At 46.8% G+C, this 22305-nt stretch overlaps 1 protein-coding gene across 1 annotated transcript in view; it reads right to left on the reverse strand.

The window, feature by feature from the left end:
* The window catches only part of VPS53 (VPS53 subunit of GARP complex), a 56986-nt gene that overhangs the window by 25780 nt on the left and 8901 nt on the right, over positions 1-22305 (reverse strand). The window contains exons 3-7 of the mRNA XM_056865093.1: positions 21115-21164; positions 19504-19570; positions 4813-4899; positions 2958-3073; positions 1104-1223 (exon numbers count right to left, since the gene is read on the reverse strand). Of these exons, the coding sequence (XP_056721071.1) occupies positions 1104-1223; positions 2958-3073; positions 4813-4899; positions 19504-19570; positions 21115-21164 (440 nt within the window). The remainder of the gene's footprint in view (positions 1-1103; positions 1224-2957; positions 3074-4812; positions 4900-19503; positions 19571-21114; positions 21165-22305) is intronic.

The raw sequence follows: 22305 nt of genomic DNA on the forward strand, positions 1-22305 counted from the left end.
TTCTGGTTTTAACATTGATGGGATTTCAGTCAACTGTTGATGATTCTATTCTTTTGTAGTTCCCTTTCTCCTATCAGATTTAGAGGTGGATAGCGAGAAAATCCATCAGGTTGACAAATAATTAACCCAGGTAACGGTTTTAAAACTACCCCAGTAAATGACGCTGGCATTTGGCCTAAGAGATTTTGTTGAACATGTATAACTTTATTATAAGCTTTATCCACTTCATGTATTTTATACATTTTAGGCATCTATGTGTTATATGTATATGCTTATGACTTTGTTAATGAGCAATAAACGACTACTATACTACTTTATTCTTTTGTATATGACTGCCTATGTGCTGTATTAACAAATGACTGACACATCACGGTTCTTCTTTGCTGGCGCATTCTGTCTATCGCATCTGAACCGCCAGTTTACTCGGAGGGGCTTAGAGCAGCGCCCACCATCTGCCCTCCTCCAGTCTATTCTTACAACTCCCCAGGGTGTAGTAGGTTAGGCAGAGAAAAGCCCACCCCAGTGAGGCCCGCAGATGAACGGGGAGACCCTCAGCGGCAGAGGCGTCACCCAGTTACCTTTCAGGAGTCTTTGTCACACATTCTATTATACTGTGAATTTTATGCGGAATTTAGAAGATCTGCAATTGATCCTTGGTTACAACGATTTGGTCATTTGCATCAATCTATAATTGAAGAAAGTTCAATTATCCAATTTCTGCTTGAAGATTAAAAAACCCCTGCTATTTCCTATGATGTAGCTAAATTTTGCTGGAAGGCCATTACTAAAAGGAATGTGTTCAAAATAAAAGGGGTTATATTATTAGTGATACATCAGATGATGAGTGACGGGTGAAGTAATGTGCAATGTTTATTTGGTACTCTATTATGCTGATAATGTATTTGGTCAGTTTATTTTAGGCTATGTTACTTTACTTTCCATTTTTCCTTTTATTTTTATTTAATGTTATATAGGTACTTGTACTGCTTTGTTATTTTATGCTGGCCAATGGCTGTAACAATAAATTACAATTACAAAGCCCAGCCCAGTGAGGTTCGCAGATGAATAGGGAGACCCTCAGTGGCAGAGGCGCCCCTCATTACCTTTCAGAAAGCTGCCGGATCTGCGGGATCCCTGTGTACTTGCTGAAGTGCTCCAGCACGTTCACAACGCCTTGGAGGAGATTGGCCACCTCTCCATACTGCCTCCTCCGGGTCATGGCCCTGCAAGAGAAGCGGGGAACAGGTTGGGGTGGGGGAGACAATGAGGCAAGTTCCAGGGGACACAGCAAGGTGGCCATTGGCCTGCAAGGCAATCTGCTTTAAGAGAACCCTCCAGCCAGTTAAAGGAAATCCAGCCCCACCACCAAAAGGGACCCCCTTTAACTGACCTCTCCTTAACTGACAACTGGCACAATGCACCAGGAATTTTTCTGGCACAAAACGGCTTTTGAAAATGAACACATGAACAATGCCATAGAGTCCAATTGCCAAAGCGGCCATTTTCTCCAGGGGAATTGATCTCTGTTGCCTGGAACGCATGAAGCTGCCTTATACTGAATCAGACCCTTGGTCCATCAAAGTCAGTATTGTCTACTCAGACCGGTAGCGGCTTTCCAGGGTCTCAGGCAGATGACTTTCACATCACCTACTTGCCTGGTCCCTTTAACTGGAGATGCCGGGAATTGAACCTGGAACCTTCTGCATGCCAAGCAGATGCTCTACCACTGAGCCACAGCCCCTCTCCACAAGAACAAGGGCTGGTTGGAGCCAGAGAATTTCCCAAGAGTCTGTGTTTGTTTCTTGTTCTTAAACTTTTTTTTTGGCTGACAAGTCAAAGAATCATAGAGTTGGAAGGGGCCAGACAGGCCATCTAGTCCAACCCCCTGCTCAACGCAGGATCAGCCTACTGCATCCCTGAGAAGTGTTTGTCCAGCCTTTGCTTAAAGTGTGCCAGAATGAGGGGGAACTCACCATCGCCCAAGGCAGCTGCAACTCTTACTGTTAATTTTTTTCCTTAATATCCAGCCGGTACTTTTCCGCCCACAATTTAAACCCATTATTGCAAGTCCTATCCTCTGCTGCCAATAGGAACAGCTCCCTGCCCTCCTCTAAGCCACAGCTGACTTATGGCAACCCCGAAAGGTTTTCAAGGCAAGAGACCTTTCGAGGTGGTTTGCCATTGCCTGACTCAGCATCATGACCCTGGCATTACTTGGAGGTCTCCCATCCAAATACTAGCCATGGTCGGGGCTGAGCGTGTGTGACTTGCCCAAGGTCACCCAGCAAGCTTCCCGGCAGTGTGGGGATTTGAACTCGGCCTTCCCATATCCCAGTCCTACACCTTAACCACTACACCACACTGGCTCTCAGAACCCTTAAAAATGGGTGTGGGAGGCCAGTAATTTACATTCTACCAGGGAACTATTTAATTTAGCTTTTTGCTTAAGCAAACACAATCAGCAAATGCCTAATAATGCTTGGGCAGGACAAAGGAAAACAGGAAAACCATTGCAGAGACTTCTAGAACTAGAATTCTTTTCATACCCATCAAGAAGTATTTTAGTTTCAAACCTACTAAAATAATTGTATATTGTCAGGGCAGTGCCCATTTTGCATAAGAGCATTAAAATTTTGCATGCAAGTGAACTCAAAAGCTGAATTCTCCAGCTAGAATTATGCACCTTAACCAAATGTGCATTTTATTCTGGTTTGGTTGGTTATGGGGAGGGGTAAAGACATTGAAGCCCCTTCCCTAGTTACTGGAAATTTTCCGCAGCCCCCTCTCTGGCTTCTGAGGTTTGAGCAAGACTTGCAAACACATCTTCAGAGCCGTAGGGACTTAGGAGCTTCCCCCAAGCTTCTCAGGACGTTGAATTCAGCACCGTAACCTCATTGTCTACTTCAGCAAGATTCCTGCAAATCACAGCAATCCACTCCACCCAATGCAAGGCTTACTCAAGGGAATCCACCCCGCCAGCCAGCATGTGGAGATGGTTCAGCGTCGTAATGGAGGTGGTCAAGTGGCGCTTGGCGTGATCCAACTGCTTGATATCACGGGTAATTTCTTTAACCTGTTGGGTTCAATCAAGAGACATGCGTACTTGTAACAGGGGCACAACTGAAGAAAAAGGGGAACATAGAAATTCAGCCTAAAAGTCAGGGGACACCAAAGGGGTTGAGCTAAACACTACCTAATATAACAACTGATGCAGGCTTCCTGAAAAGCATAAACATAGTTACAAATATTACCAACATGTAAGAGTTGATGTTAGTACATAAAATGATCAGAATCTGACCAGATGCGTTTCGGCATTCAAGTTTGTTGTTTGTGCACATCTGGAAATGCTGGACACCGTATACAGGGTGTGAGCTGTGAGCCATGTTTTAAGGCACAGGGACTAACTATTTTAACATAAAGCCACACAGAATAAGAGGCTTTTATTATTTTTTTTTACCTTGTGCAACGTTTGTGTATATGTCAGGATGTGTATTGTAAAATTGTGTATGACCACTGAGGAAGGCCTGTAAAAGGTTGAAATGCATCTGGTCAGGAAGCCTGTATTTTAGCCCTTGTGTTTTTAAATACAACTGGGCACAACATTTAATAAAAATAATTTATTACTTATAACAGGGGCCATGGTTCAGCAGCAGAGTGCCAGTGGTGTGCCAAAGGTCCTGAGTTCAGTCCCAGTATCTCCAGTTAAGAAATCTCAGGTGCTGGGGAAGACCTTTCTCTGCCTGAGACCCTGGAGGGGTGGTACCCAGGCCCTGTTACTATCAGGGTCCACAGCCTTCACTGGTTGCTAGTTCAACCTGACCCCCCTGAGGACTCTGTAAGGAGGCTGCCATCACCTAGCAGGAAAGGGAAGCCAAGTGAAAACAATATCAGAAGCTCCCTGTTTAATCATACAACTGTCCAGCATCCAGCCAGATGCCCAGACAAGGAGGAGGAAGAGTTGGTTTTTATATGCCAATTTCCTCTGCCACTTAAGGAAGACTCAAACCGGCTTACAATCACCTTCCCTTCCCCTCTCCAAGCAGACACCCTGTGAGGTAGGCGGGACTGAGAGAGCTCTAACAGAGCTGTCACTTGCCCAAGGTCACCCAGCTGGCTTCAAGTGGAGGAGTGGGGAAACAATCACCAGATTAGCCTCTGCCGCTCATGTGGAGGGGAATCCAACCCGGTTCAGAGGCAGCATGCACTTCTGTTGCTGAGCAGCAACGGGGAGGCTTTCAGCCTCTGTGCTTCTCTCGTGGACCTAGTGTGGTGTAGTGGTTAAGAGCTGTGGTTTGGAGCGGTGGACTCTGATCTGGAGAACCGGATTCTATTCCCCACTCCTTCACATGAGCTGCGGACTCTAATCTGGTGAACTGGGTTGGTTTCCCCACTCCTCCACATGAAGCCAGCTGGGTGACCTTGGGCTAGTCACAGCTCTCAGCCCCACCTACCTCACAGGGTGTCTGTTGTGGGGAGGGGAAGGGAAGGTGATTGTAAGCAGGTTTGATTCTTTCTTAGGTGATAGAGAAAGTTGGCATATAAAAACCAACTCTTCTTCTTCCTCGAAGAGGCAGACAGATGCAAAACACACCTCGTGGCTTCTTTCCCTTACAAGTTAAAAAAAATGCCAAGCATTTGGCAGGCCAGGCCTACCATGAGTTAGGTAAGTCACTTCGGGGACCACACTGAGCTGGCAGTTGGTGTCCTTGCTTCAGGCCATGCAAACAACCCAGCAAGCCAAAATAAAATACAATAAAATAAAAGAGTACTTTTTAAAGCACCAGGAGGAAAATGAGAAAACTCATCACTCACCATCTGCTCGGATTTTTCAGCTTTATCCTTGATGTCCTTAATCTTACCAAAGAGCTGCTGAATGGCTTTCTGGGCCTCCTCGAGAGCCTACAGCAAGGAGAAAAGAAGACTAAATTGGCTTCCCACTGTGACTAATTTCTCTTTCCTTTTCAAGGAACAAAACGAAGTGATATGAACTCCAGCCTTTTCTGAATCAACAGGCATCTAGTCCTCGTAGAGGACAAAGCATTTCCTAGACCGAAAATAAGCCCAAGGGAAGAGGTGTTCTTCTCACAACAACTGGAACTCGAGGCATTATAACCACCCCCCAGTTAAGTAGTGCTTTCAAGTGTTCAAAGCACCTCGCAGCCTTTACAACAACCCTGTGAGGTAGATTAACAACCTCCAAATTGCAGACTGGGAGCAGCTCAATTCACAAGTTATATGTAATTATTGTGTGATATTTCTATCAGTTATACTTCTGCTTGTTGTTGAATTTCAAGGTTACAGTCCAAAAAAGGATATCAAAATGGGATACTAGCCAGCAGACCTGTCACTGTTGTGGTTCTGTGTTATATTATTTTTGCATTTGCTCATTATTCATATACTGTAATACATGTTTTGCAATTCATTTGAACCTTCGTTGTTACTACTATTCCGTAAATTTTTGGAGTAGCTACAAGTTATTAGATAAATGCCTTGTAACCTCTGGTGCTTTGCACATTTTTTTCCTGTCTTCTTTCAGAGGTTTCTCCCCCTTCTTTTTTTTCAGCAACTCAGTTCAGACATAACGCAAGATTACGTTTCTTCATTTGGAAAACCAGGGCATGGCTCACACTCACGCAGACGCTGGTTTTTATCGCCTCCCCTCTTTCCATCGCCTCCCTCACAGAGGCCCCCTGAAATCTCAGCCCACACCATGGAGACGGAGGCTGACCTCGACTACGGCCAGGGCCTTTTTGGCTCTGGCCCCAGCCTGGTGAAATGCTATGCCCAGCAAGGTTCAGGCCCTGCAGGATTTGAAACAGTTCTGCAGGGCCTGTAAAAAAAATGAGCTGTTCCGACAGGCATATGGTTGAGAACCGCGATGGTTTCCATCTGGCCGGCCTTCCCCCCTTCTCCTCCTATCCGCCGCTGCTGTGCCTCCCGCCACAGTATTGTCTTATATTGTTGCTGTTCTACCGTTTGGTAGTACGTTACCACTGCTGCCAAAATTGAAGGTGCACGGTTTTATTGCTGCTGATAATTTTATTGTAACGATGACTGTTTTAACTGTTTTAAATAGCTGGAAGCCGCTCTGAGCTGGACCTTGTCTGGAAAAGAGGCCCAAAAATCCAATAAACAAATCAGGAAACAAGCAGGGATTCAGCCAGGATGCCCCATCTCTACACCATGCAAAAACCACAGTCAAGACTAACTGTGGTTTCGTGTCGCCACTTTCAGTCCTGGCTTGATTTGGCCTAACCATCAAGAGCGATCTGCACTCAAATAATCACACAAAACCATAGCAAGAATAATGTAGCAGACTATATAGGTGGTGTATTAGAAGCAGGAATCAGCAATATATAATTTGACCAATTTTATATGCATGGTAGATGGTTATATAGCAATAATCAAGATTTAATAAGTAGCCTAATATGTTAAGGATGATAGTTGGTTATCTAAAGTAAATGGCAGATTAGATGAGCTGCAGCGAAACAAGACGGATCAATTTTTATAAATTATTAGGCACTACATTATACTCCAATTCAGGGACTTTACAGAAGTTTTTCAAGACTGATATAGGTTTTGCCTAGCTGATATGAAGGCTGTTAATAGACTGTACCTTTTGGAAGGATTGTTGTATTGTATGTGTGGGTATGTAAGAATGTTGTGTTTTGTATTTTCTTCCTTTCTTTTTTGTTAATAAAAAATTGTTGTTGTTCTTTAAAAACCATAGCAAGTTTTAACCAAACCAGGGTTTTGCGTGATGTCTGAACTGAGCTGGAGGCTTGTCTAAAGCCACTGAGCAAAAGCTTATGATACAGGTGAGATTCTGGGTCCACAGCAAACAAACCTCACCAGGCAGAGCGATACTTGTTTCCATTATTCAACCCCAGCAAATAGTCTTCTGTGGTAGCTTGACTGGGAGGAGAAGGGAGCCAACTGGCCCAAGTTTCATGACCATGTAGGGGCTCGAACCCAGATCTCCCGGTGCAATTCCAACCCCCTCCTGAGGTGTGTAGGACTGCAGAGTCAGATACCAGAAGAAATAGTAGCAGCCTCTATCAACAGGGGACTTTTGCTTCCCGTTGCCAGTGAAAATAAAGCCCAAACCAGAGAGATTTTCCATTACAGATTAATGGTGATTCCTTTCTTTTCTGCTAAAATTTATCTTCTCACGGGAGGGCGAAGGCCTTGGCAGTCATAGCCAACCCCTTTAAACAAAACAAACTATATATTCTGTTCCAGAGGCTTCTCTCTCTTGCATACACAATTAATTGGGCCCAGGACGCCTGTCTCCAGTTTATCCAACCGCAGCCTATGGCAGCTGCTATGTGTCACTTGACAGTTATTCAAGCTGAAAATAGCCAAAGTAAAGCTGTTGTAGACGTCAAGCCGTGGAATGGTCCAGCGAAGAAGTTGACCCAAAGCCTTCCCACCAAGTAGAATCACCCGCCGCAATTCCTTCTGTTTGGCCGCAGCACAAACTGCCTTTCGCTTGCTAGATTCACAAGGCAAACTGAACACAGAGTAGGAAACAGAACTTGGGAAAAGGTGGGCATGAAGAAGAAGAGTTGGTTTTTAGATGCCGACTTTCTCTACCACTTAAGGAAGAATCAAACCGGCTTACAATCACCTTCCCTTCCCCTCCCCACAACAGACACCATGTGAGGTAGGTGGGGCTGAGAGTGACTTGCCCAAGGTCACCCAGCTGGCTTCGTGTGTAGGAGTGGGGAAACGAATCCAGTTCACCAGATTAGCCTCCGCCGCTCATGTGGAGGAGTGGGGAATCAAACCCAGTTCTCCAGATTAGAGTCCACCGCTCCAAACCACCACTCTTAACAACTACACCACGCTGGCTCCCTGTCATCTGTAGCGCCCCCGATCTGGTTGCCCAGTTGAGAGAGGAGCTGAAAGATTAAGCTGGTTTATATTTAAATAGCTTCTTTGCCCTCCTGCCCCACGTAGGGCTGCGGTGCCCAAAAAGGGGTGCCTTCACTAAGTGTATTGCAAGAAACTCGAGATGGGGGCATGACAACATCTCCAAAGCATGGAATGGCCCACGATCCTTTGGTCTGCCATCTCCAAGCCCAAGTTGTCAGCAATGCCTCGGCATCTTTCTGAAATGCCACTGGACCCCGCCCCAAAGCGAGACCATGCTCCTCAGGGACGCGGCCAGTCGGAGGTTTGCTCTGCTGCCTTTGAGAGTCCCGTCCCCCCCAAGCCACTGGGCAGGCAAGGCTGAAAACAATATTTTGATTTGCCGCTATCATTTTGGGGCCAAGATCTGCACACAGCCAGGATGTTGAATTTGGGGGCCCTGGGTGACCTGCCCAGGGAGAGCGTGGGGGCCCAGGCAAGAGGATCGAGGAGACCCTCTGGCCGATGGGGCCCTTGGGCCCTGCGAGGCAGGTTCCTGCCAAATCACAGCCTGTTCTCGTAGCCTGATGCTACTTCAGTCACACTACAACAGGTCATTCTGTCAGGTGACGCTGCCAAAGGGGCAGTGTCTGGCGTTTGTCCCACTCGGCAAACATGTCCTCAATAAAGGCGCAAGGAGTGCTCCCCACTGACGCGCCTGGCCTCCTGCAAATTGCTAGTTGTCTCCCCCTCCCTTGTACAAATTCACCCTCGTCACACCAGGCACAAATTCTTCCCGGCATCAGTATCCAGGGATGGTCCTGGGATGTAAAAATCCTGTGCCCGTTCGCATAAACCGCTGCAAAACACAACAGCACGCTGGCTATTCTCTGATAAATGTAATAATAACAAATTCAAACAAGGTTACTGAAAACATAACAATAACAGCATAACAATAACCCTAACAAACCAGCTTTAAATGCCCTGAATGGGCAAATGTATCTAAATGTGTCCAAAATCCACAATAAGAAACAGGGATAAACCAGGCAGACCTCATTGAGCAGGGAGTTCCAAAGAGGAGGGGCTCGAGGGAGAAAGCCCTTTTCTGGCTGCATCCACTCAGTGAGGATTCTCCACTTCCCCTGTTATCAGTGCCATGAATGCAGAGGCATTCACGCTAGCAAGAGCGCTTCCACACAGGAGTTTTACCTGCGCTTTCTTCCGCCAGGTGCTATTTTCCCTGCAGTCTGCCACCAAAGGGCTTTTTAAAAACTTGCAATCACTACTGGGCTGTGGCATAATAACATCAGAAACTCTACTATCACAATCTTCTGGTTCTCTTGAACTCCTGGCTTTCATTTAAAAAACCCCAAAAGATGCAGCCCTTTTCTTTACAGATCTCCGCAACAGAAAAAAACCAGCGTCTTAAAAAACAAACCAACCGGGAATTCTATGGAACAGCAACCACTGATAGGTTGCTGTAAAGTTATTGTGCTATAGCAAAATAGTGATGGCCAGTTTTAAAGGCCTCCAAAAGCTGCCTGGTACTATGGTAGGGAAAACCGCGGCTGCAAGGAGTTGATGGAATGAAAAATGGCCCCAAAGTGGGCAGGATCTTTGAAGATTTGTGCTCGCCAAGTTTGTTCATCTCAGTTTTTTGGAATACCACCACCAAGCAGTTTGCCCGCTTATGCTTATTATTTGACAACTCCTCGTCTTTCTAGGGCCTTCTGTTTAGCTAGACTGAATGCTAACCCCTCTATGGTTATGCAGGGCAGGATTTTTAATATACCATACCCAGACAGGACCTTGCTCTTCTGGCTCTATTGATTCATTAGCTCATGCCCTTCTAGAATGCCGTTTTTATGAGGAAGTTAGATCTCCACCTACAATGCAGGGTGTGTGTGTTAAGTGCCGTTAAGTCGCTTCCGACTTATGGCGACCCTATGAATGAAAGTCCTCCAAAATGTCCTATCTTTGACAGCCTTGCTCAGATCTTGCAAACTGAAGGCTGTGGCTTCCTTTATTGAGTCAATCCATCTCTTGTTGGGTCTTCCTCTTTTCCTGCTGCCCTCAACTTTTCCTAGCATGACTGTCTTTTCCAATGCAGGGTACATTGTATTTTATTTTTTTTAGGAGAGAGGAAGCAGGCAGCATGGATGTCGGCTCGAAGGGTCCCGTTTTCAGATCAGTCCGGATATGGGATGTCCGGACAAGGGATACTCTACCTGTATAGCTAAGACACTTTTTTTCAAGAATAAATAGTATAAATCATGTGCTAAGGCCAGATCTGCCTCCCTTTCCTCCTACGTTCAGCCTTTTATGGAACGCCCTTTCCCTGCCCCTTCTGATTAAGCCTGGCAACACGTTTTTGCCACCCAACGGTTTACGCTCTTGTCATAAATCCATGGTACCCTGAAAGTTCGGTCTCTGCCAACAACAACATCCTGGCTCGTGGAGTCTTTGGCCTTCAGAGCAGAATCCAACTTTTTCTGCAGTTGCATATATGCCATTAAAAAAAACAATGTCCCAGAGAACAAACACACCCCAGTGCTGTTTCTTGGCATGGCGTCCAGCTCCAGCGCTTGGTCTCCCTCCATAAGTATGTTTTCAACTGAAAGGAGTTATTGTGTTGAAGGCCTGGGAGGAAAAAGAAGCCCAGCAGCTCCTTTTCACCAGATGGGGAGACTGAGTGAATAATAATTTAAAGCAAAAAACCAAATTTCCAGTTAAATTTAGCTTGGCAGCTGTTTCTTATTCTTGATTTACAAAAGCAGAGGGGAGGGAGAGAGGACTGCCTGATCTTGTTTAAAGGATGCTTCAGAATCCCCATACTGTGTGTATACTGCATCAGGCCTGTAAACAGCCGCTTGCCTGATCGCCCTTGGAGAACCACAGTTGCCTCCAGGAGACCAGGGAAAAGAGGTAGCAATTCCCCCTATTTCATTCCCAGGTGGGCATGCAGGAAAGTGGAATACAGCTGAGTCAACAGCCAAAGAGGGCTCCTTTTATAATATCAAAGCCCTGAGCTGCCATTGCCAAGAGCTACAGACTTGTCCAGGCCTCAGTGAGAGCTTGTGTTTTACCCTCTCCCAGACTCGATACTTTCAGAATTGTTAAAAAGCATTATTGTTTCTGCGTGGTAATGAATTTGTTTGTTTAGATATCTATAGCCACAGTGGGATCCTCAAATGATTTTTTAAAAGCAGGTTTCAACTTTGCAGGTAGATACACAGATGACATTTTTGGTAGGGCAAAAGATGTGGCCCAAGGCAGCCCGCAGGTTCTGCCAAAATACAGGAACACCGGAAGAATATTGCCAAATGACACCACAAGTCTATCTAATCTACCACATGTCCCCAGCAGCCAGCCATGGGTCTCGGGAAGCCAGAGCCTCCACACTCTGTATTGCCTCCCACTCAGCAAATGGTATTCAGAGGTGCACTGCCTCTGAATATGGAGGTTCCATTTAGTTATCACACAGTCAAATGCATGTATCTGAAGCTGCCTTATACAGATTCACCAATCCATCTCAGCACCATCTACTATGACCAGGAGTGTCTTGCAAAAATGGGTCTTTCTCAGCATCCTCTAAGAATCCCATCACTAGAGGTGTGGGTGTACTAGGCCAGGTCGCCTCAGGTTACTGACGGCTACTGGTCTTGAGAGCAGGCTGTTATCTCAGGAATGCAGGAATCCGGGTGAGTCCCGCCAGGAGCTGGCAACCAAAATAAAGTCGGCGTGGGGAGGCGAAGTCAGAAGTCCGGTCCAAGGGTCAGAAGTCCGTTTATCAAAGTCTAGGAGCGTCAGCAACAAAAGTCAGAGATCCTTTTGCAACAATTGCTTTCGCAACGTTTGTCTGTTCCAAGCCTGGTTTTAAGCTGTTTCTCTTTGCCTTAGTTCTCATCCTCAGACAACTCACACTTCTCCTTTTACTTTACAACTCCATTCTTCCTTTTTGCCTGTGCTGTTGTTGAGGGACTTCAGGTGAGCTGGGTGGGTCCTGCTTCTGTGGAGTTACAGGTGCACCTGGTTGTGTCGAAGGAGGTGATTCTGCGTTTACTTCCAATTCCTCAGCAGGGCTGGTGTTTACTCCTACCTGTTGTCCTTCATCCTGCCCTGCATTCTCAGCTGCCTGAGGTGCAATGGGTGTTATTTCTCCCTGCTCAGGCTCTTCCTCTGATGATGCTTCACCTGTTGAAGTCTGGGCCATGACAGTGGGGGATTGAACCTGGGGCCTTCTGCATACGCTTTGCCGCTGAGCCATAGCCACATTTGACAGCCCCCCCCCCCGGGTTTCTGCCTGTCATCAGTGGGACTTGAGGGAGGGCAGGAACCAGCCAGACATGCACCCCCGCCCATATCATGCCTGAAATCAGCATCGTTACTGAAGATCATTCTTGTGTGCTCTGAAAAACAGGGGCTGGAAGTCTGGGGAGAACACACAGCAGCAACATTACCTGCCCATTGGTACCACTCTGGCCAATGCTACCACTGAGGAGGAGAGGGGGACTACGACAGAGTGGGAGCACCACAGAGGAAGAAGCACCACCCCTGCAGAGACTGATACACCTGGGTACATGGGTGTGTTTGTGGGGGTCCCCTTATAGCTGCCACGGCCCAATGTTAGCCAAATTGCTCTTTTACTTGGGGAATTAGCAAGCAAGATGGCAAACTACAATATTTATATAGCGAGAGCAACCTTTGTATACCACAGCCGGTAACTGTGACCTTTAAATAAAGACAGAAGCAAAGGATTCCGAATTAAGAGAATTTATGTTGTTTTCTTTCAAATCAGTGATGCATACACACATACAGAGAAATCTAAGAAATGCAAAGAGAGTAGTACAAGCACAGTTGCCAACGTGGCAGGGATCATTGATGGGGTGATATTTACCGTTCTTGAAGAGGAGTTGTCCAAGTTCACGTAGACTAATATAGAAGAAATTAAGAGCAAAGGCGGGGGCAAGGGGTTCCCATAGACTTGGCCAGCAAGGCGGGAGAGAGCATGGTCAGGCTGCGCAAAACCAAACCAACAGAGTAACGGCAAAGATGCCAGGAAAGACCTAAGGTAATACTATGGGCAGGGGGCACCCCAGATATACCGTTTTTCTGGGGGCGGGGATTTACCCCTCCTAGGTTCCCAGGTGACAAAAGGATTAATCTGTGGCTGCCGGGGTGGGGTAGTGAGAATTTGGAAATCTATGCTGATTCCAATGGCTTTTGCAATCCGGGAGGAACAGAGTTTGCACAGGAACATGGAGTCTCTAAGGTTCACTGGAAGTTGCCCTTGCTTCTGCTTCCTAGCTGCCGGCTGCACGGAGCTCGCAGGAGCGGCCGTGTCAGTTTCAACGGAACGCACAGCGGCTGTCCAGTAGCATTTGGAGCGGGCGCGCGGCTGGAGCAGTAGTCGTGTGCCTGCATATCGGGTTGCCAGGTCCAGTCCGGGAGTATAGGCAGCCAGTATGCTTACACCAAAGTGGAACAACCTCGAAAAGGCAAGGGGAGGGAAATGCTCGGACCACATCTGCTTGCCAGCTGTGTTGTGTTAAGTGCCGTCAAGTCGCCTCCGACTCATGGCGACCCTATGAATCAATGTCCTCCAAAGCCTCCTATCATTAACAGCCTTGCTCAGGTTTTGCAGATTGAGAGCCGCAGCTTCCTTTATAGAGTTATGTGGGGAATATTACTAGAACATAAGAACACAAGAAAAGCCCCGCTGGATCGGACCAAGGCCCATCAAGTCTAGCAGTCTGTTCCCACAGTGGCCAACCAGGTGCCTCTAGGAAGCCCACAAGCAAGACGACTGCAGCAGCACCATCCTGCCTGCATTCCACATCACCTAATATGATGGGCGTGGACCCCTGATCCTGGAGAAAATAGGTATGCATCATGACTAGTGATTGGGAAACAGTTCCTTCTCTCTCCCCAAGCTTTCCATTTGCCAAAGTTGCCTAACACAGGTATATCTGTATGGGGTGTGTATGTCTGCGTGAAGTGCCATCAAGGCTATTCCGACTTATGGCATCCCTATGAATCAACGGCCTCCAAAACGTCCTCTTGTTAACAGCCTTGCTCAGGTCTTGCAAACTGAGGGCCGGGGCTACCTTGACAGCAGTGGTTGCCAACCTTTTTTCACCTGTGTACCCCTTGGCAGCCCGTTTCCATACATTGTACATCTCATATTACCAAAATGTTTGTAATTAATGTCGTTGCTGTTATTGCACATGCCTTTTCCCGCCATTATTCAATTTTTTTTGTGTACCCCTAAACTTCCTGGTTCATACCCCTGGGGATACATGTACCTCAGGTTGAGAACCACCGCTTTATAGTTTTGTGGGGGAATGCATTATTAACCCACTTTTAGATGGATTTCAGATGGATATTATTAGTCACTTTTAGATGGATTTTGTATGCTGCCTTGAAGGCCACATAGGGTGGGAAAACTGGGGTAAAAATAATTTTTAAAAGGCTTCAATAGTCTATTTTGGGCTTCTGAGAAAAGCCACGGGAGGGGGAGAGTAGCAGAGAGACGAGGAAGCCACCCCGCCAATTCTGCTGAAGGGCAGTCTTCCAGATGTTGAGCGTTCCGCAAACTCGACAGCGTCCCCACGCCAAGTCTGAGAAACCCTAAACGTAAGGAGAGGGGCAGGTGGGTTGGAGAACATCTGCAGCAAAAGCTCTCTGCAGACACCAGGGCAAGCCGGTGGCAGCAAGATCCACTTCCTAGGTCTCTGCCAAGGCACTGCAAATAACCGATGTCTGAGACTGGGGGAGTCGTGACACTTGTGTTTCACCCTGCCCAGGAATGTTCCGCTGCCACCCCCCTTCCCTTCCACAAGAGGGTCATCAACAAAACATGCTTTTTAAAAGCACTGTCTACTAATGTTACAAAAGGGACAAAACAGATTTAAAAACAAAACAAAACACAAGCTTACCAGAAAGTAAGGAAGCTAAAATACGTTGGGACTCTGTATGTGCTCGCAGTAAACTAGTGGTGTCGAACATAAGGCCCATGGGCCGGATCCGGCCCCTTGAGCGCTCTTATCCGGCCCGCGAGCCAGCTGAGGCGACCATCCCCACCCACCACCACTCTAAATCTGGGCTGGCGAGCCATGGCTCAGCCCGAGCAAGAGACATTTATGTCATCTCTGGCCCCCGTAACAATTGAGTTCGACACCCCTGTTAAACTGTTGGGGTGGATGCTTTATAGTGAGGCAGGTTACTGTAAGCCATGGGGTAGGGGGTTACATTTTATTTATTGTATTTTATTTATTTATTTTGTGATTTATAGCCTGCCCTCCCCAGCCGAAGCTAGCTCAGGGCGGGTAACATCATACAAATACCATAATGTAATCAACAATAAAATTAGCCAAAAAACTGAATTTAAACAATAAAATCCAAATGAAAATCTTAAAACTACAAAATACAAAAATACGGATGGCGCCTAAACACTGCTCATGTTGCCAAATATACGCAGCAAGTTACCCCTCAGTTGACATCAATAGTAGACCCAGAGGGAGGGGGACGGGGAGGCCAGCAGATGATGATATTCCCGGCTGTCCTCAACAGGGATCCGACTATTCCTTTAGTGGGGAAGAGTTCTGCCGGGCCTGGCGGAATGGCTCTGTCTTGCAGGCCCTGCAGAACTCTTCCCCACTAAAGGAATAGTCGGACCCCTGCTGGCTCCTGTACCCCATGGTTACCGCAAAGGCAAGGGGTAAATACAGTTAAAGAATCTTTTGTCCCAGATGTGTGTGTGGGGGTGTTCCAAGGTAATTCACATGACCTTTCCGTATGCAAGAATACCGTCAGCCTGGGGCTGCCAACAGGAATCCGGCTCCGCCGGAAAGTCACTAGCCCTCAAGGAAGCATCACGAGCCTGCCTGCCCACACAGACTAAGCTGCGACTTCTGTGTTTGCCCTGATACTGTATCCCCGCTCTCTCCCCCAATTATAAATTCCATGACCTTAACTTTGAAATAAACCAAAATCCAGACAGACAAGAGAAATTCTTGGGCTAAGCCGATATTTGCAGAGATACAAAGCAATCCATCCGAACGTGCGGCCCACTAAAGGCCTTTTCAAGTCTCCCTTTTGGCCTTCGGAAAAGGAAAATAAAACAGGGGGGTTACCGCACTTTGTATTCCCAGCGATGTATTAAGAGTTTGAAAATGTTATAAAAAACATCGCTTTAAAAGGGTTTTTGGATACCACGGCTTATAAATGGTTGGAAGACGTCTTCACAGCTAAAGGGGCCAAACAACGTGCGAACAGTATTTTTTATAACGTTTTCAAACTCTTAATACATCGCTGGGAATACATAATGTGGTAACCCCTTAGGTCTGCTTTCCCTTATAGAAGATTTCTAAGTTACTGTCATTCTTCTGAAGGCACAGTGGTGTTCAAAAGGGGGGGAGCAGGAGGCCAAAGTATGCCAGAGAAAGGGGGGGGGTGTCTTTCAGCCCTACAAGAAATGTTCATTAGGCTATTATCTCAGACAATCTGGCCTCTCCTCTCCCCCAGGTAAGAGCAACCGAGGAAAAGAAAGGAATAGCGATCATTTGTGATGTTTCTTTTTCGTCTGGCTTGTGGGGGGTTGGAGAGAGAGAGAAAAAGAGGGCATACGTCCACCGCAGACTGAAACGCTTATTCAACAGCCTCGCCTGTGTAATTTGACCGGCTCTGGCCGTCCGCACTCTGACCTGCTGAAGCTGAGAAATTCTTGACATTTTTGTTGGCTTTGTGCTAACAAACACGGCTTCCATTTCAACGAAGCTGCGATGAGGAGAGCTGAGAGTCAAGGCTCTGCCCACCCCCACAACTACCCCTGCTGCACCGACCCCCCCCCCATGACACACAGGCCTTTCAAAGCATTAGCCGGTTCAGCTCCCCTAGCATTTCTATAGCAATGCTTTTATCATGCCGCAGCAAGCTAACGTTACAGCAAACACAAATATTACCGGCACTAATAAATATCTTCATGCAAGCAGAAATAGGTTGCTGGGATTTGTTCGCGCAAAATGACCAAGAGGATAGCATTTTATTCACAGCGAGCTCTCACGCTCCGCAAGCAGCCGGGCTACCCGAGGATTGTGTGTGTAAAGTGCCGTCAAGTCACAGCCGACTTATGGCGACCCCTTTTGGGGTTTTCAGCGCTTTAAGACTGACAGCTGTCATGAGTCAAAGCTCACTTCATCGGACCTAGAAAAGAGCAAGAGTCCAGAGTAGCACCTTAAAGACTAACAAAATTCCTGGCAGGGTATGAGCTTTCGTGAGCTACAGCTCACTTCCTCAGATACAGCTAGAATATGAGCCCAACTATCCTTAAGTAGAGAAGAGTGAATTCAGGATAGATGAAATTGAATCTTCTCTGCTTTAGGATAGATGAATTCACTCTTCTCTACTTAAGGATAAATTCAATCTTCTCTACTTAAGGATAGATGGACTCACATTCTAGCTGTATCTGAAAAAGTGAGCTGTAGCTCACAAAAGCTCATACCCTGCCAGAAATGTTAGTCTTCAAGGTGCTACTGGACTCTTGCTCTTTTCTACTGCTACAGACAGACTAACACAGCTACCCATTATGATTCATCACATCTAATGGCATATCTGACGCAGTGTGCTTTGACTCACTAAAATGTTAAGGTGCTGCTGGACTTGAATTTTGTTCTACTACTAACTAACTAACATGGCTACACCCACCAGAAACAAAATAAGCTGGGACCAAAGTACATAATACTCTGACGATAATTACACTGTGCTCCCAGCTTATTTTGTTTCAGAAGGCGGAAGAGGTTAAGGGTATATGACCCAGCTTAAGAGAGCTCGGCCCAACAGGAAGCAGCTTTTCAATCCTTGCTTAAATGTGACAGAGTCACACTGCTACATCCCTTGTGAACATCCAGAGCCTGCGTGGTACAGCAGTTAGAGAGCAACGAGACCTGGATCTGAATCCCTGCTCTGCCACAAAGCTTGCCGGGTCAGTCACTGACCTACCTCACGAGGCCGTTGTGAGGATAAAATGAAGAGGTGAGATTCATTCGCACCACCCTGAGCTCCTTGGAGAAAGGGTGAGATAAAGATGCAAGAGAAAGTCTGCCCACAATTCCAAAGTATAATTTACACAGCATTTTACATGAAAGCTTTTCTGTCTGTCTCCTCTCTAATACTATGCTATACTAAAAGTAAAGGTCCCCTGTGCAAGCAACAGGTCATTCATGACCCATAGGGTGATGTCACATCCCGACGTTTACTAGGCAGACTATGTCTATGGGGTGGTTTGCCAGTGCCTTCCCCAGTCGTCTAAACCAGAGGTTCCCAAACTGTGCTCCAAGGAACACTTGGTGCTCTGCGAAACATCTCCCAGTGCTCCGTGAAGAGATTGGAAAGAAAAACACTACTGTCATTCAGTTGAGTATATAAGCGCTATTTGAAAATTAGTGCTCCATAACGAATTTCTCTCCTGAAAATGCTCCATGACTCAAAAAGTTTGGGAAACACTGATCTACACTTTACCCCCAGCAAGCTGGGTACTCATTTTACTGAATTTGGAAGGATGGAAGGCGGAGCCAACCTTGAGCCGGCTACCTGAAACCAACTTCCGTCAGGATCGAACCCAGGTTGTGAGCAGAGCCTGGACTGCAGTACTGCAGCTTACCCCTCGGCGCCACAGGGCTCTTATGCTATACTAGCAACCCACATTCTATATCTGACCACCAGCTGTTGCTGCTGCCCCACTGGATTAATAGCACCCTCCTTTATTTCCTTTATTCCATTCTTTATCCTCGTGGACCAACAGGTCATGAGCAAAACAAATTCAATACATTCTGTAATACATAAATAACCAAACATACAAAAATATAATATATAAACAGTACAGTTAAAAGTACAGTTATCATTAAAAACCATAGATAAAATTTTTGCCACAGCAAGGGTAACATTTGGATCAGTATCAGCCAATAAATTTGCAACTATATTTTGCTTTAGGGCAGGTCCCAACCTCTGAATGTGTATTGTGACCATTTGTCTCTGGTGAGATCATGCTTTTTACAATCTACAAAAAAACGCCAAACAGTGTCCAAACTCCCTGATTCACAATCACAAAGTCGCTTGGAAAAGGGGACCCCTGGAAATCTGCCTGCTAACTCCCTGTCAAGCTCAGGTGTCCACCTCTCGATCCATGTAAAGGACTCACTCAAACACGTGTGGTCGGAAGAAAAACGCTTTATTCAAAGACAAGCAGGCTAAGACGAAGACTTCACCGCTCACAGGCGTAGCAAAGCCCAACGGCAGTGCATTTAATCTGGCCTTGGAGAAGAGCACTCTATTTGGGAACAGATAAACATTTACCCTCACACATCTCACTAGCTAGCCACACATGTGGTGACAAAGTGGCCTCTGCAAGTGGTTTTAGATCAAGGGCATGATTCGAACGGGGGACTTTCTACTTTCTAAGCCAATACGGCGCAGAAACTCTCTGACGACTCAAAGCCAGCTGCTCTCTTGCCAATGAAAAATAATCCGGTGTCTTGCACAGTCCACACAGTTTCCCAGAGGAGGAGATGGATCAGCGAAACACGCACACATGCCATTTTAAAAATTGCCTCCTTCCCCCAGTCTTTATTTGGCCAAAGGAGAAAAACCTACCTGCCGGCCATCTTGTCCCACGTTGGTCTGCCCTCTCACCACGGTCCGGATGTTATCGTCCAAGCGCCTACAAAGAAAAGACGGGACAGTAATGGGCCACACCAGCATCAAATGTGCCATTGAGTCAGAATGCTTTTGGGAAAGCGAAGACCAGCCACAGCAGCCCCCATTTAAGCCACGTTCCACTGCTGTGTACAAGGAAAGTTTAATCAATCTCACCTGCAAAGGGAGATTCTTGTTTCCACTTTCCCAAAAATATCAGAAAGAATCCAATTATCTTTATAACAGATACTGAAATTTGGACATGCTGGCATGATGCAGTGGGTGAGGTGTAGTAAATTCCCTTGGGTTCTGGGCCCAAACGCTGACCCCTCCCCAGGGAAAGAACCCCTCACTTATCAGAAGAGCACAGCCCTTTGCGGACAGAAAGTTCCAAATTAAATCCATGGTCTCTCCATCTTATCCCTGTCTAAGATGTACTTTTTTTCTCCTACCAAGTCACAGCTGACTTATGGCAACCCCAAAGGGTTCTCAAGGCAAGAGACGTTCCGAGGTGGTTTGCCATTGCCTGCCTCTGCGTCACGCCCCTGGTATTCCTTGAAGGTCTCCCATCCAAACACCAGCCAGGGTCAGGGCTGAGAGTGTGTGACTGGCCCAAGGCCACCCTACAAGTTTCCATGGCACCAATAGGGATTTGAACCTGGGTTTCCCAGGTCCTAGTACGGCACCTTAACCGCTACACCACGCTGGGTCTCTTCAAATACTAGGGCTGCAAAAAAGATCATGGACAGCTGCTGCCAGTTCCAGCAGACAACACCAGGCCCGCTGTGTCAATATGACACAGTTCTATGAGGAAAGGTTGAAGGAGCTGGGTATGTTTAGCCTGAAGAGGAGAAGACTGAGAGGGAATATGATAACCATGCTCAAGCACTTGAAGGGCTGTCATAGAGAGGAGGGTGCCGAGTGGTTTTCTGTTTGCTTCAGAAGGTCAGATGAGAACCAACGGGTTGAAATTAAATCAAAAGTTTCCAGCTAGACATTAGGAAGAATTTTCTAACAGTTAGAGCGGTTTCTCAGTGGAACAGGCTTCCTCGGGAGGTGGTGAGCTCTCCTTCCCTGGAGGTTTTTAAGCAGAGGCTAGGTGGCCATCTGTCAGCAATGCTGATTCTATAACCTTAGGCGGATCATGAGAGGGAGGGCACCTTGTCCATCTTCTGGGCATGGAGTAGGGGTCACTGGGTGTGTGTGCGGGGGGGAGGTAGTTCGGAATTTCCTGCATTGTGAAGGGGGTTGGACTAGATGACCGTGGTGGTCCTTTCCAACTCAATGATTCTATGAATAGCTATCTGGCATGGCAGTTAATTGGAGCCTCCAGGTTTGGAGGCAGTCTATCTACAAATGAGTTGCTGGGAGTACTTCAGAGAGGCCTCTGTGTCCTTTCTGTGGGTCCTTCCAGGGCATTGGGAAACAGAGCACTGGACTCGATGGCCTGTTGGTCTGACCCAGCAGGGCTCTTCTAAGGCCCTCGCGTTAGATGGAGCAATAGATGTGGCTCAGCAGAAGGCTTCCTGTGCTCATCGGCCTGACGGGGCAGAGCCACCGGCCACTTGCCTTATTTTCAGCTTGATTTTATTCACCACATCATCAATGTTCGCCAAAGACTGCAAGACAAAAAGGGAGACACGATCGTTTCACTGTCCACGCAAAATCTGAAGACGCGCTCAGTAGATCCACCAGAGTTTAACAGATGTGGTGTGAAGTGCCCATAGAAAAATAAGAAGGGGTGGTTGCCCCTTTAATCCTCACTCCCCAAATGCAAGCATCTGTGTTGCAAACCTGATTTGGTTTAAGGTACCATAAGTGTTCTGCATCAACCCCTTCCTCCAGCCGATAGAGATCAGTTCACCTGGAGAAAATGGCTGCTTTGGCAATTGGACTCTATGGCATTGAAGTCCCTCCCCTCCCCAAACCCTGCCCTCGTCAGGCTCCGCCCCAGAAACCTCCCGTTGGTGGTGAAGAGGGACTGGGCAACCTTACCCCCTCCCAAGGAATCCTGGGCACTGTAGTTTGGACAGGATGTCAGGCTTTCCCTGCTGCAGATTCCTAAGCTTCCTTGCAAAATTACAGCCGCCCGGGAGAGGAAAAGATTATGAAACCAGCACATTGCAGCAATCTTAAACCACATTTACAAAGCAATAAGTCCCATTGAACTTGGCTGCCCTCCCCACCCAACTGCCCACATTTATTTTGTAAGCTCAGTCGGGCAGGGCACAATCCTCTTATCTTCATATCCTGCAACCTACCCAACTCTGGAGATTCGGGTATCCAAGAAAGATACCTTGGGGAGGGGCCATGGCTCAGTGGTAGAGCATCTGCTCGGCATGCAGAAGGTCCCAGGTTCAATCCCTGGCATCTTCAGTTAAAGGGACTAGGCAAGTAGGTGATGTGGAAGACCTCTGCCTGAGACCCCGGAGAGCTGCTGCCGGCTTGAGTAGACAGTACTGACTTGGATGGACCAAGGGTCTGACTCAGTAGAAGGCAGCTTCATGTGTTCAACACGGGTCTCCCTTTAAGCTGCAGATTGCCAAGTCATGGGTTGTTGGGACGCCTGGCTTTGCAGCATTTGAGTCACAAAGTCAGTACAGATAACCACACTAATACATCATATTCTTAAATGACAATATAAATGTTATAATCCTCAAATACATAATCCAAAAGGTGTTAAATATCAATCATAGACATACATGCAGTCCAAAGTTCCTACAAGTTCAAAAATAAAACTTGCTGTTAACACAGTGATAT

Source organism: Euleptes europaea, chromosome 19 (genome assembly GCF_029931775.1).
Source record: "Euleptes europaea isolate rEulEur1 chromosome 19, rEulEur1.hap1, whole genome shotgun sequence".
Taxonomy (NCBI): domain Eukaryota; kingdom Metazoa; phylum Chordata; class Lepidosauria; order Squamata; family Sphaerodactylidae; genus Euleptes; species Euleptes europaea.